At 44.5% G+C, this 15,085-nt stretch overlaps 1 protein-coding gene and 1 pseudogene across 1 annotated transcript in view; both read left to right on the top strand.

Annotated features, from left to right (window-relative positions):
* Window positions 1-3,146: 3,146 nt before the first annotated feature.
* The window catches only part of SMO (smoothened, frizzled class receptor), a 19,336-nt gene continuing 7,397 nt past the window's right edge, over window positions 3,147-15,085 (top strand). Inside the window, exons 1-2 of the mRNA XM_006910528.3 lie at window positions 3,147-4,074; window positions 13,781-13,986. Of these exons, the coding sequence (XP_006910590.1) occupies window positions 3,738-4,074; window positions 13,781-13,986 (543 nt within the window). The 5' untranslated portion in view covers window positions 3,147-3,737. The remainder of the gene's footprint in view (window positions 4,075-13,780; window positions 13,987-15,085) is intronic.
* Window positions 12,998-13,116, top strand: LOC112478797 (annotated as a pseudogene).

Below are 15,085 nucleotides of genomic sequence, written 5' to 3'. Positions count from 1 at the left end.
CACAACTGATAATATCTAATTTTTGTAAAGGAAGAAATAAGGGGTTAGAAAAGTTGCTCAAAGGTCCTTGTCTAGTAAGGCCCAACTCAAGTCACTCACAATAAATCTATTTTCTCTCTGAGGAGGTAGCTTATCTAGCCCCTTTCTCATTTTGCCCTTTCCTTCTGATTTGATGCTTTTAGCTGTAAAATAAGAAATACTGGAAAAAGAAAGAACTAGAACACTGCAACAATTATATTCCAAGTTCTGACCATTGTGACAATTGAACAATAAGGAGCAGCCAAGGTTTCAAGGATACCTGTGAATATCCATTCTTTTCTAGTAGAGGGCCCAGAGGCAAATCACAAAGAGTCAACATTGAATGTGTGACTTCAAAAATGCCAAAATATTTGATGAGAATAGCTCAGAAATCAAGAAGCTACTTGTAGCAAATCAAGTATCATAATACATTGTCAACACAGGACAGCTTCTCACAGCTCGTAACACAAAATGATTTTGTTATGACATGTCCATGGGGATAAGACTCTTGAGGGACTGGATGGGGGCTGGCGGGTGGCTCAGGCTCAGGCGAAGAGCACTTTGCAGCCTTCCATGAGGTTGGAGACCAGGAGTACATCATATCACTCAGAGGAGTCTCTAAAAGACACTAGCAGTCTTGGCATGCCTACAGGAGGAATCAGCTTTCTCCAGGACCCTGAATGTCATTCAAGAACCACCAGGAAATTCTCTCTTCCCGGGTTCCCACTGAACATTTCATCCCTGTCAGCTGCTGTCTGATGGGGTTCTTGAATCGCTACTTACTTCTGTTTCTGGGGAAACAGACATTTTAAATGTGGAACCATGGTTATTGTGGCAGCTGCCACTTATGGGAACTTAACCCAGAAGCTGTGGACGATACTATGAGAATTTTCTCAGTCTGCCTTTCCATTGCCCTTTGCCTAGGCCCGCAAGATTCCCAGAAAGGAATGCTGAAGCCTAGAGAATAGAAGTGTATGTACACACACACACACACACACACACACACACACACACACACCCAGTTGAGAAATCAGAATACCTTCTCCCTCCTTTTGAAGGAAAGAACATTCTGGCCAGAAGATAACACTTTAGGATCTCCTTTCTTCACTCTCTTCAATCTCCAGTGTAAAGGTACTGTATTACAATGATGTGATTATTCCTCACGCCTCCCAAGAAATCCCAGACAAGGAATGGCAGAGCTTTCATACTTGAAAAATTACACCATTTTTAGGCAGAGAGGTAAGGGGCTGCCTAAGCACATATGTAAGTTCTTCCCTAATACACGGAATACTAAGAAAACCCTCCAGGGCTTCAAAGCTGCCACAGTAACAAGCAGATAGAAAATAAGTAGAGAAAATTCACAAAGCAAAACATCAGTGTGGTATCAGGCAACTTTCTCTGTGGCTCAGGCCTTGGACATGTTATAATAGTCATTTCATTTATATCACAGAAAAAAATAACCGAAGTAGGTCATAATGTTTGAAATTATTTTTCCAGTGGGAATATTATGCCCTGATGACAGAGTCTATTTCTACTTCTTCCATAAATCACTCACGACTTCCCTGAAAATGGTCCAGACTTTTACCCTTCATACCATCATCATGTCGTCTGATTAATGTTCTTAAACACATCACTCCTCTGATCAAAAATTTGCACTATTTCCTTCTTGCCAGTTGAATTAAACCATGATTCCTCTGTATGTCATTTGAGGTTTCTTACCAGTCAGTTTCCCTGTTTATCCCCTACTGTGTCCTGATTGCCAGGGCAGTCATGCCCTGAGCGATAATCAGTTTCTTCCACTTGTTATGCCAAATACACTCCTACTTTTCTAACTCCTCCTACTCACACTTCAGGGCTAGATTCAAATCTCACCTCCTCCACCTCTACCCACACAGATCTCTCCCTGCTATAAATTCCTATAGCACACTCACTGTACCCCTCATTTAGGCAGCTTATTTATTGAATGATTAATATGCATGTCCCACTGCACTGGATGCTTTATGGATACGGAGACTAGAATAAGGTCACTGCCCTGGAGGAGGAGACTTTGCTGCTTTGTCATGATATATTACTGTTTCTTGAAGGCAAGCAAGCCTTGTTTCCATAGTAAAATGTACAAATTCTGTGATGATGTCATGCTTATCGGGGCGTACATCCTAGGATTTCAGAAAGACCTGCTAAACCCTCTCCCCTCTTGGGCTTCCATACTAAATGAGGATAGTAGCTGAAGTGCAATCACTACTTTGCTCTTAAACGGCCCAAACTAACAGAACTAGTCCACTTCAGCTAGGCCGAGGGGGTCAGGGTAGGGGTAAGGAAGGAAAAGCCACCCGAGTGCGCTGCATGATCAGCAACACGGAAAAGTTGCCCAGTGCAAGTCCACTCTGCTGGCTGGACCCCTGACTCTAGATGTAAACTGCGGTATCAAGTGTGGTGACTGAAAGCAAGACAAGCAAGAGAGCGCGGAAAGACCAAATGAGCAGAGTAAGGAAGGAGAGCAGCAGAAACTTCCTTGGCCAGCCTATGAGCAGCAAGGGCCATCAAAGATGGACTGGCTTCCTTTGGATATAACCAAAGACACGCCAGCGCCAGTCGTTGGAAACCATAGTTGAAACTTCACACATTTGTAGCAATAAAGGCTTGACGTTGGTTTCCAGACACCTGCTCTCACAGGTAATAGCAGCCGGGGCCACTGCCTGAGTGACTCTGAGGTCACCTCTCACAGATCCCAAGCTGGATGGATTTGGACAAACGAGAACCCCAAACCCTGGTTCTCCATGGGGTCCCGTGACAAACTGAAAGATCTAACTAAAAGCAGAAAAGACTGGCGGGTTGGGGAGCGGGGCGTGATGTAGTAGAGGTTTCCACTGACTTCAGGCACCCCCCCGTCTCTCCCACCGTAAACGCGAAGAGTCCACTCCCTGCAGACGACCAAGTCGAACGATCCTCGGGCTAACCGAGGTGCCCGCTGAGTCTCGGTTCAGCTTCGGGCCACGATTTCCATCTATCTCTTGCCCCAGGGCGGTGGGCAGGGTCACCAGTGTCCCCTGGCCCGGGCCCCTCCGCGCTCTCGGGTCGCTGAAGCTCGCGCTCTTCCTCTCTTTCGTCCCCTCCCCTCCTCTTCCCTCCCTTGGCCAGTCCCTCCCTCTCCCAGCCGTGGCGGAGGGGGGGCCGGACTTGGCTCGGCGAGGCCCGTGCATTCCAGAGAGCCGTGCGAGCTAGAGCAACAAAGGAGCCGGGTAGTCGGCGGAGAGAAGTCGGGGGGCTGCGGCACGCTCGGGCGAAGGTGGCGGCTGGGCCCGGGTTTGGCGCGGGGACGGTGCCGGGGCCTTAGTCCCGCACTCCCGGCCCGCTCCTGGCCTCCAGCGCGGGGCCCGGAGGTGGTTTTAATGGTGGGAGAGGGGATGGGGCCGGAGATTGGGGGCCCAAGGGGCTCCCGGGGCTGAAGACAACTTGGATCGCCAGGTGAAGGGGTAGGGACTTGTGCATCCGGGCCCGGGCCTCTGCCGCCCAACATGGGCCCCGGGTTCCAAAGTTTGCGAAGTTGGGCGCGGAGGGCCCGCGGCGCACCGAGCGTCCGGGGAAGCCGGGCATCGGACTCGCGGGGCGCACAGGTCGCTTGAGTCACCTCCGCGGCCCCAAGGGTTGTGCGCGTGGCCGGGGGGCGCCGGGGAGCGAGCGGGGGCGCCCGGGCTTCTGCTGAGTTGGCGGGTTTGGCCATGGCTGCAGCCCGCCTCACACGGGGGCCGGAGCTCCTGCTCCTAGGGCTGCTGCTGCTGCTGCTCCTGCTGCTGGGGGGCCCGGGTCGGGGGGCGGCCTTGAGCGGGAACGCAACAGGGCCTGGGCCTCGGGGCGCGGGCGGGAGCGCCAGAAGGAGCGCGGCGGTGACCGGCCCTCCGCCGCTGCTGAGCCACTGCGGCCGGGCCGCCCCCTGCGAGCCGCTGCGCTACAACGTGTGTCTGGGCTCGGCGCTGCCCTACGGGGCCACCTCCACGCTGCTGGCCGGGGACTCGGACTCCCAGGAAGAAGCGCACGGCAAGCTCGTGCTCTGGTCGGGTAAGAGCGCGGAAGCCGAGCCCGGGGCGCTGCAGGGGTGGATGTAGGGACTGAGAAAGAATAGGCTCGGGCCTGAGCTTTGGAGAGGGCGGGAGCTGCACCCGGATGAAGTGGAAAAACAGTGTGAAACTTTGGGGGCAGGCTGTATGCAGGATGGGACCCTCGGTGATGAGGGAGTTGAGGAATCGGGTCACAAAGGGCCTGAGCGGGGTGGATGAGCAAAGGATGCAGGGGAACAAGAGGCCCATGAGGAGGGGGCGCTGAGCCACAGGAAAGGACACTTTTTTAAAGAGGGAGATGCTCCACATAAGTGCCACTCTGGAAGCGGGGGCCTCCGTGATTCATGGTGGCTAGGCCTTGGAGAAGAGACTGGGAAATCAAGTTGGAGAGGAAAAGGGGAAGGATGGAGGTAGAAAATTTGGGCGTGGGGGGTGGGGGGTGAGAGTTGAGTGAAATTTGTGAAAGGTTAGAAATCCCCTGGTGATGAGTAATTAAAAGGTAACCAGAATGTTCCAGAAATCTTGTTTTGGAAGACACGAAGTCCAGAGAACCAGGATTTTTTCTTGCTTTCACAGGAGATTTCACAGTGTCCTCATCTGAAAACAGCGGCTCTGATTTTTGTCTGAGGTTGTGAAGGAATGAGACTTCTAACAATTATTTGTGTGTTCTTTGGAAGTTTGGGTCCTCAGGCAGGTTAGGGCTGAGGAAGGACACTTCTGGGATGTGTGACTACTTCCATGGTGGTCTGAAGTCCCAGAGCCCTCACCTTAGTGGGATTATGGCCTGGCCTGAAAAGCTGCAGATTGAGCCCAAACAGGTTGGTCCTTAGCAGTGTGAGATGGATTATCTCCCCACTTGTCACTCTTCTGGGCTGGAGGCCTGATGGGGGCTCAGGAAGGGAACTGGCCTTGTCATTCCCTTGCTTCTGGCCAGTGTGCTTCTAAAACTGACTTTGAAAAAGAAAACAAAATCAAAAGCCAGGAGTAGACCTGGCAACCTCCTTCTTTGACAGGCCTTGGGTGCCCCATCTCTCCCGTCTCCATTCTGCCCTGGGTCCTGGTGATGATGGGGGAAGTGTATGCAGGTTGCCTGTCATTGTCAACTTGGCCACTAGAGTTCTCAGAGTCTTTGCCTGATGTTGGACAAAACCTTATGGTTCTTGGCCTGGTGCAGAAGCCAGAGGAGGAACTTAGAGGATGGTGCCCACTGTGGCACTACATCCTTTGTGGATATCAGGTTTAAAGTCAGCGTGGAGGCAAAAACTATGTGTAGTCAACAGTGGTTTTGAAAAGTCCATAAATTACCATAAAGCCTATGGGATTTTGCATATACATTCTCTCTATGGCAATATGTTTATAAAATGTGTCACATATGATAATGTACAGTGTATAAGAAAGGGCATACATAGGAACTATTATTTTAGTTTTTTAAAGTTACATATATGTAGAAGAGCAGAAGACTGAAAGAATAAAAAAGGAACACAAAAGATATAAACAATATTTCTTTGAGCACTACATGAAATAATGCTTGAGTTTATGGACAATCCAAACCTCTCAGCACTAGAATTTCGCCCAGTTCTGAGTTGGTCACACTATGAAAGGATTTCCTCTTTTTCTCTACTTATGTATTTTGTGGGGACCCATGGTCGAATTTCTCCTAAGTTAAATGCACACGTGATGCTGCCTTTCTGTCTTTACCATCGAATCAAGGAGGAAGGGTATGAACCTCTTTTCATACTCCTGAGAGCAACTGCTGAGTAGACAGAAGTGGTTTGGGCAGGAAAGTTGAGGAGTTAGAATCATCTGCTAGCTGTGCCTCTGGTGGGGCAGGGTTGTGCCCAGGTGCCTGCACTGAGCTCCAGATTTTTAGTTCACTCTGAGCTTCTCTCTGCTGCTGCCCGTTATCCCTCAGCTCATTCCTGTTCTCATGTGTGTTCTGGTTGTTTTCTTTCTGCTTTGGGCCTTTCTACAGGATGTTCTGTGAAATGATGCTCGAAGGAGGTGTTGGGATGAGCTGGGTCAGTGAGTGGGTAGAGTGAACCTGAGCCAAGGGTGAGAATCACAGACAGGGTGTCATTTGGGAACTTCTGGCTAGTGATTTGGTCCATCTTGAGCTGGTGGTCTTGATTTGGCATTAGACATGTTCAGCGTTGCCTGGCTCTTGGAGGTGTTTTTGTGGGTGAAGGATGAAGATGATTTAGATTGCTTTCATCTATAAACTTTTAAAAGTAGAGACTTGTTCTTCAGTTTCTTTTTTCTTTCAGAAAGCCTGAGGTCTGAGTGCACAGCCATCCACTCATTCATTCATTTAGGTATTGAGTACTTGCTACATGTCATCAGGTTCTGAGGCACCTAAAGATTAAGAATACATACATGATTCCTGTCATCAAGGGGAAAATAGACAAATAGGTTTTAGCAATAGCTGCGAAAGGCATTGTGAGAGGGGGAGGGTGCTGAAGGAACACAGAGGACTTTGGGGAGAAAAGAAGACTACCCCAGAGGAACTGACATTTACCCCATGACCTGAGAAATAAATAGGAATTGCCTAGGCCAAGGAAGGATGGTTGGGAAGGGATAGGAAGAGGAAATAGTGTGCACAAAAGTGTAGAGGTAAGAGGGCTTAGTACTTTTAAAGAAGTATAAGAATTTTAGTAGAACTGAATCAAAGCTGTGAGGGATAGAATTACAAGAGATAAGACCTAGATAATTAGAAAATAAAGAGATTCATACCCCATATTAAGAAGTTTGGTTGTCATCCAGAAGATAATAAGGTGCCATTGAAGGCTTCTCAGCAAGGGAGATATGAGCCATTGAAGGCTTCTAAGCAAGGGAGATATGTAACCATTATTTGCATTTTAGAAAGATCTCTTGGAGTACTGTGTGAAGAAGTCACGGTTGGAGGAAAAGCTTGGAGCCTGTTTGCTTGTTTAGGGCATGGTTGAAGGAGTCCAGCTGGGAGATGATGGCAGTGAGGACTAGGGTAACAGGCTGGGGGAAGCAGACAGATCCCAAAGTTTCAGAGCTAGAACCAATGGTACTTGCTGATGAGTTGGGTAGAGGTTATGAGCAAGCAGGAGGAGGATCCAGGTTTCAGGCTTGGATGGAAGGTGGTACCTTCCCTTTCACTAAGCTAGCAAATGCTAGAAGTGGAGTAGGTTTATGAAGAAAGCATGGGTTCGGTGTTGGCCAGTTGAATTAGAGGTGCTCATTGGACATCTATGTGGAGAGTCCCAGCAGATCTGGAATAGGAGTTGCTGGAGAGAGATGGCCACTATGTGCTTCCTCCGCCTGGACTGCTGAGCCTTCGAAGCATGCCATTGAGTGAGGAAGATCATAGCTCAGGCTGGGCTAGTTTTTCTGGATGTATAAAACTTGGGTCTGTCATACATCTTTCAGCTCTCTGGACTTGGGCTTCTTCAGGCACTCAGCATCTTCCCCATTATAGCTTGAAATGCCTCCTCTCAGGCATTCCAGGCTGACCAGACAAACATAATAAATATCCAGGTCATGGTCTACCTTTGGCCAAATCTGGCTTGGTAAATAGGTCAAGAAAGCAGAGGTCTGAGGCTGGCAGGGGAAGTGGGTCCCTGAGAGCAAGCACGTAGCCTCTTTGACCACCGCTGTGCTCTGTGTGTGCACAGGGGTGTGTGGTCCTGTCTCCCAGCTATCACAGCCAGAGAAGCTGGGAGGAATTTCTCGCTTGCCTCTCAGAAGTTTAGTGAGAGGAGAGGAGGGATATTGTTGGTAATGATGGGTTATTTGCAGGGTCAAATCAGGAAGAATTTCCTTAGAGTTGTTTCTATACCTGGCTGATGATCAGAATCAGTTTATAAATACACGCGCGCACGCACACACATACACACACACACTTTGGTAAAGTATAAAAATAAAGAAAACCACCTATGGGCCCAGTTTTCATTTTTGATTCAGATTTTTAATTTTTTAATTGTGAAATGTTGCATGTATATATGCAGAAAGTACATGAAACACTAAGGTACTAAATAACAAATAATTGTAAAATGACAGCTGAGTCAAGAACTAGACCATGGTGGGTTCCCCAAGAGCTCCCCTTTTGTCTTTTCCAATCATATCCCCCTCTCCTCTTCTAGAAATAACCACCTCGCTGATGTTTTCGATAATCATTTCTTTTTTCCTCTATGGTTTTACCATCTCGTTTTGGAATCTCTAAACAGTATAGTTTAGTTTTGCATGTTTTTGAACTTGATACAAATGGAATCATGCTGTGTGTATTCTTTGACGTGTCTGTTCAATTTTTTGGCCCATTTTTCTATAGGGCTAGTTGTCATATTTATAAGATTTGTAGGCGATTTCATGGATAGGAGTCACTTCTTGGTTGTCTGTACTGAAAATTTTTTCTATTCTGTAGAAATAGAAATTTCTACAGAATGGAAATTGCCTTTCCATTCTTTGTGTCTTTTGCTGAACAGAAGTTCTGAACTTTAAGGTAGTCATTTATCAAACTTTTTATGAGTAGTGCTTATTGTGTCTTCTTTGAAAAAGTCCTTTTATACCACAAAGTCATGAATTTATCCTCTTATGTCATCTTTCCAAAACTTTATAGATTTTCTTTTCATTTTAGGCATGTACTTTACCTGGAGTATTTTTAAAACTTCAGTTTCATATTGTCTCAACATCTGTTAAAGAGAATATTCTTTCTCCACTGCCCTGCCATAAATCAAGTGTCCAAACGTATTTTCATTTTTGGCATCTCTATTCTGTTCCATAGGTCTGTCCATCTATCCCTTGCCAATATCACACCATCTTAATTATATCTTTATAGCATGGTTCTTCACCTTCTTTGAGCTATGAACTTCTTTGACAGTCTGGTAAAACCTATGGGCCCCTCCTCAGTATAACATTTTTAAATTAATAAAGAAAAACACATAGGATTGAAAAGGAAGATACAGGATTATGAAGGAAATGAATTTTATTGAAATGTAGTTATCAAATATTTAAAAAGTTTGTGATCTAATATATATGTGCTTCTTTACTGATACACTAAATAAGATCCAGCGTGGGTTTAATAACCACTACGATGTAAAGGTGGTGATGAGCAATGACAACATTTTGAGGTATTTGCAACAAAAATATCTGATTTCCATTTGTGATAAAACCACAGGTACTGCTTACATTACTGTGGTATGTTGTTTGCATTTGTAATTGAAGAAAAGGCTAATTTTCAGTTAGATTTAATTTTTTTCCCATTTGAGTTTATGGACCCCTAAATTCTTTCCGAGAATTCTTTGGGAACTTGAGACTAAGAACCTCTACTTTATAGTACAGTATCTTATAGAGAGTCTGGGCTATTCTCGAGCCTTTGTGCTTTAATATAAAAATATCTGTTAGTGGTTTTGATTGCAATTACATCAAGTATATAGGTTAATTTGAGGAAAAAAAGGACATCTTTATAGTATTGGCTCTTCTAGTCATTTTATTATATATTTCTATTTAGATTTTCCTTCATTTTCTCAATAATTTTTAGCTTTCTGAGGAGAGTTCTTAAATATCTTTTGTTAGATTAATTCCAACATACTTGATCATTTTTACGCTATTATAAATGGTTCCTTTAACATTTCGTTTTCTGTTTGTTGCTGGTGTGCAGATATACAATTGATTTTGAATACAGTAAACCAGTCATCTCATTTGTGAATAATGAATTGGTTTCTCCCTTTGCAAGTTGTGTACCTTTTCATCTTTATTGCTTTGCTGCACTACTTAAGACCTCCAATGCATTGTTAAAGAGAAATGGTAATAGTAGCAGCATTTTTCATCCTTGACTTCTGTGGTCTAAAGAGAAAGCTTTTCTACCTTTCTCTATTAAATATGGTGTTCTGTGTAGGTTTCTTATAGTTACGTTTTATCAGATTAAGGAAGTTTTTCTTCTATTCCTAGTTTGACAATTATTCATTTTATTATGGATGGATATTGAATTTTATCAACTACTTCTGCATCTCTTGAGATGATTGTGATTTTTCTTCTTAAATATGTTCACGTAAATTGCATTGATAAAATTTTCTAATGTTAGACCAACTGTAGAACAATGGTTTTCAACTTGAGCTGATCATCAGAATCACACAAACAAAAAAAAAATCTTTTTTAAAGTTTAAATTGTGGCAAGTGTTATTTTAAAAGTCTATGAATGTAGAAAAATGCAAAGACTGATGAACACCTATGTCCCTATTTTTTCTTTTTGTTTTATATTTTATTAAAATAAAAGAAATAAAACAATACAGAGAACGTTGATGTTCCTTTTCTTCCTGTTTCCAATCTCATTTCCTTCTCTCCTTTGAGGAGCTTCCCACGTCCCAGTAATTTGCATATTTATGTTTTTAAGCTTAATTACTTTTAAAAAACAGATACCATATGCACATAGTACAAAATGCAAAAGTAACAAAAGTTAAATCTCTCCACTTCTATTTCTATCTACCCATTTCGTCTTCCCAGAGGCAACCGTCCACACTGGTTTTTGAGTGTCCTTTTAGAGATATCCAACATATATGTAAATGTAGATGTATCCTTAGTTTTTTTTCTTCTCACAACCAGTAGTAGCATACTCTCTGGGCTGCTTTCCACTCAACTGCATCCATTTAACAAGATGTGTTGAAGATAGTTCCATTTCAGTGCAAATAGCTCAGCCCTGAATAGTGTCGTAGTATATTGATATATGATATTCTATTTAGCTGGTCTCTTATTGATGGATGTTCATTCATTCAGGCTGTTTCTACTCTTTTGCTATTACAAACAATGCTGCAATGAATAATTTTATAAATTATCTTTGTGAACATGTGAAGTGGAGTTGCTAGTATAAAATTTTGATAGATAATGCCAGATAGTCTCCATAAGTATTTACTAATTTTTTATTCCTACGTAAAATATACAAAAGTGCCAGTTTCCCCGACATCTTGCCAATACATTTTCAAATATTTTGATCTTTCTCACTCTAATTTTAAAAAACTGTATCTCATTATAGTTTTATTTCACATTTATTAAGAATGAGATAGAGCATCTCTTTATTTGTTTAAAGGTCATTTGTATTTTCTCTGATCTGTTTGTCTTTTGCCCTTTTTTTCTATAGAATTATGAAGTTCTTATTGATTTGGAAGAGCTTGATGCGTATAAGGAAATTATGTCTTTATCTGTGATATGTATTAGAAATATATTTTCTGTGTGTTGGTTTTTAAAATGATTTTGTTTGTTATTAACCCTACTGAATTCATCTATTTTTCTGAAGTCTCTTCTGTACATCTTTTATTTCACAGCTTCTGGGTTTTGCGTCATACATCAAAAGGCCTTCTCTACTCCACGGTTTAAACCATTTCCCATTTTTCCTTCTAGTACTTTAATTTTTTAAATAATGTAGTTATTTTTGATTCATCTGGAATTTGTTTTTATGTAAGAAATGAGGTAAAGATCCAACATATCTTTTCCATCGATGGCTCCTCAATTGTCTTTTATTTAAGATTTATTAAACTTAAACAAGATTTATTCAGATTTATTTAATAATCTATTTTTTCCTTGAAGAATTTATTTTTAAACAAAAAGAACATTTAAAATGAGAAAAAAATGAAAACAAATTACACATTTTAAAAAGCTGATAATTACCACAAATTCACAAATTTCAGAAAAATAACAGTATTTTTATTAATCAACTGCCTCCTGCTCCTCTAGGATACATTTTGTTCTAGTGACTCCCCCCCATTTTAAATTTATTAATAAACATCCAGTAAAATTCACTTTTTCCTCGATGTACACTTCCGTGGATTTAGACAAACACAGAGTCGTGTAACCAGTCACTGCATTCAAGATGGAGGACAACCTCATCACTCCCAAATAGTCCCAGTGCTGCCCCTTTGTAGACAAACCCCTTCCCTCCCAAGCCCTCCGACCCAGCGCTTTGTTCTCCACCCACACCCTCTCAGTCAGAATTTCTGGGTGGATTATTTATCTAGAGTGATAAGGTTTCCCTGAATGATTCTGATTTGAGTCAGGTCTGAGAACCACTGCCTGAGATCATTACTTCTTAAGTGAGAGGAACTTGCTCTGCGCCCCTGGAATAAGCTCTGTCATAGTGAGAGCTGAGTGGTCAGAGACCTCAGATAAGTAATAATAACACCTAACATTTCCTGAGTGCTTGGTATATGACAGGTACCATGCTAAGCACTTAACTCATTAGCTCACTCTTCACAACAGTTCCACCAGGTAAATCTATTATCCCCATTTCACAGATGAAGAAACTGAGGCTAGAGATAGAGTTTAAGTAATTTGCCCTAAGATCACACAGCCAAGAAATGGTAAAGCCAGGATTTGGGCCCAGCGGGGCTAATTGCAGTGTCCATGCTGCTTATCCCTCTACTATATCCCCACAAAAGAGAGCAGTTACCCTTCCCCAACGACCTTCTAACCTGGCAGTGTAGCCAGCACCCATGTTGGCTCTCATGTCCTCAGAAGCTTCTCTTAATACAACTTCTTGCTTAGGAAAGAGGTATTCCTGAAGAAAGGATGACTTAGGAGGGGGGAAGCGGGCAAATGCTGAGTGAGCCCAGCCACTGGGGCAGCAGGGTAGAGGTGGGCTGGGGCAGGGGTGTCAGGAGACCTTTGCCTTTTCTGTCTTGCTGACACCTCCTTTCCTCCCTCTGCACTGGACACAGCCTCCTCTGTTTCTCTCCATCTGATTTCCTGTTTCCTCCTCTGGCCTTGGAATACCTGGCTCCCCTGACTACTTCTTCTTAAGTTCCCACCTGTTCTCTATGTCACCTCAGCTTGGTAAGAGGAGCAAGGGTCCTGGGGGGCTGGGCAAGGGGACACGTCCCCTGGTTCTGGAGCATGAGCCCTGTGCGGGGTGGGTCCTATCACCCTCCTTCCCCCTGTTAGAGGCCTGTAGCGGATTTTAAGAATGCCCCTGAGTCTACGGTCATGCCACCCTGAACAAGCCCAATCCCGTCTGATCTTGGAAGCTAAGCAGAGTCAAGCCTGGTTAGAACTTGGATGGGAGACCACTTAGGAAGAGCAGGTGCTGTAAGCTGACAAGGTCCTTGCAATCTGTGATGTCAACCAAGGGTTGCCTCGCCTAAAAAATAAAAATAAAAAATTAAAAAAAAAAAAAAAAAAGAATGCCCCTGAATAGGTAAAAGTTAAATCGATCTGGGGTTCTCAGCCAGAGGCACTAACACTCCCTAGCAGAGCATTTGGAAGTGGAGGCTGTTTTATAAAACTTTAATTAAATTATAGTGTACATACAGAGACGTGCACAGACTGTAAGCTTGATCTTCACAAGGTGAATACACCAGGTAGCTAGTACCTGATCAAGAAATAGATCATGACCTGTGTCCCAGAAGTTCCTCTTCAGGCTCTATCTTCCAGTCACCACCACTGGAATGGGGCTGGGGGGTGGAGTATTTTTTGGTTGTCATGATGACTTAGGGGTTCTATTGGCATTTAGTGGGCAGAGTCCAGGGATGCTAAATGTCCTTCAAAATGTGGCATAATCCTGCAGCACAGAGAATCATCCTGCCCAAATGCCCTGTTGAGAAACACCTTGCCCAACAGCTCTGAGTAGTAATGGCCTGCGATGCGGCAAAAAGCGATGCTTTAGGCCTAGGGAACAGCAGCTGCAGCTGTGTCTGTGGGTCAGCGTGAGGAGGGGTCCTCACTTCAATGTGTACACACACACTGTTACCACCCTGCAGGCCTCCGGAACGCCCCCCGCTGCTGGGCAGTGATCCAGCCCCTGCTGTGTGCCGTGTACATGCCCAAGTGCGAGAATGACCGGGTAGAGCTGCCCAGTCGCACCCTCTGCCAGGCCACCCGCGGCCCCTGTGCCATCGTGGAGAGGGAGCGGGGCTGGCCCGACTTCCTGCGCTGCACCCCTGACCACTTCCCCGAGGGCTGCCCGGTGAGTGCTCTGCATCGCAAGGTCTGTGCTCCCTAGGTTGGGCAAGGCCAGGCAAAGGGCAGGGTCCAGCAGGAGTGGGGACAGGGGAGCCCAGCCCAGAGCCTTCTCTCCTGGGGGACCCCATGGTTTCAGCCATGGGATCAATGGGCCACAAATCCACACTGAAGCTTGCTGGCTGCACCCATTCATTAGGGATTGTTTTTTTTTTTTTTTTTAATAAAAGAGGACTGTGTTCAACAAATATTTTTTGAGCACCAACTCTGTTAGGTGTTAGGGAGTTATGGGAGTCACAGATGACAGGAACATATTCTTATCGTGTATTTAGGGAGTCAAGGCACATGTAAAATGGCCAGAGACACCAAGATGGGATGTGTTCTAGTTCTAGGTAAGAAAGGATAGCTCATAACTGATAATAATAATGATAATAATGATGGTAATGATCCTACTTACTATTATTTACTACCTGCCAAATGCAATTATATGCATTTTACATCTATTTACTCATTTGCCCCTTAGACCTCACCATGAAGTAGGCGTGTGTGTTACGTGCCCTTGAGTCAGCTCTGACTCTTGGCGACCCTACGAATGAGTGATGTCCACGGTGTCCCGTCCTCAGCAGCCCTGCTCAGCTCCTGTAAACTCACGCCCAGGGTTCTTTTATGAAGTCAACTCATCTCATATTTGGTCCTCCTCTTTTCTTGCTGCCTTCTATTTTTCCCAACATTCTTGTCTTTTCCAAAGACCCCTGTGCTCTCATGATGTGCCCGAAGTTGGACAGCTTTGGTTTTGTCTTTCTTGCCTCCAGCGATGCTGCAGCTTTAATTTGCTCTAGGACCCACTTGTTCATCTTTCTGGTGGTCCCGGAGCCATAGAGCCCTCCTCCCACACTATATTTTAAATGAATCCTTTTTTTTTTTCTGCTGTCTTATAAATAGGGAAACTGAGGTACCAGAGGATCTTGTGGTCAGTAATTTGCCCCAGGCTACATAGCCATTGAGTAGCAAGACTGGGATTCAAATCTTGGAAGGTTGTCTCCACCGCCGGTGCCTGTAGCTGCTCTGCCATTGCTACCCCGGGCCACTCATTAAACCAGAGGTTG

Source organism: Pteropus alecto, unplaced genomic scaffold, assembly GCF_000325575.1.
Source record: "Pteropus alecto unplaced genomic scaffold, ASM32557v1 scaffold22, whole genome shotgun sequence".
Lineage (NCBI taxonomy): Eukaryota > Metazoa > Chordata > Mammalia > Chiroptera > Pteropodidae > Pteropus > Pteropus alecto.
This window is presented reverse-complemented; position numbering and strand designations above follow the sequence as displayed.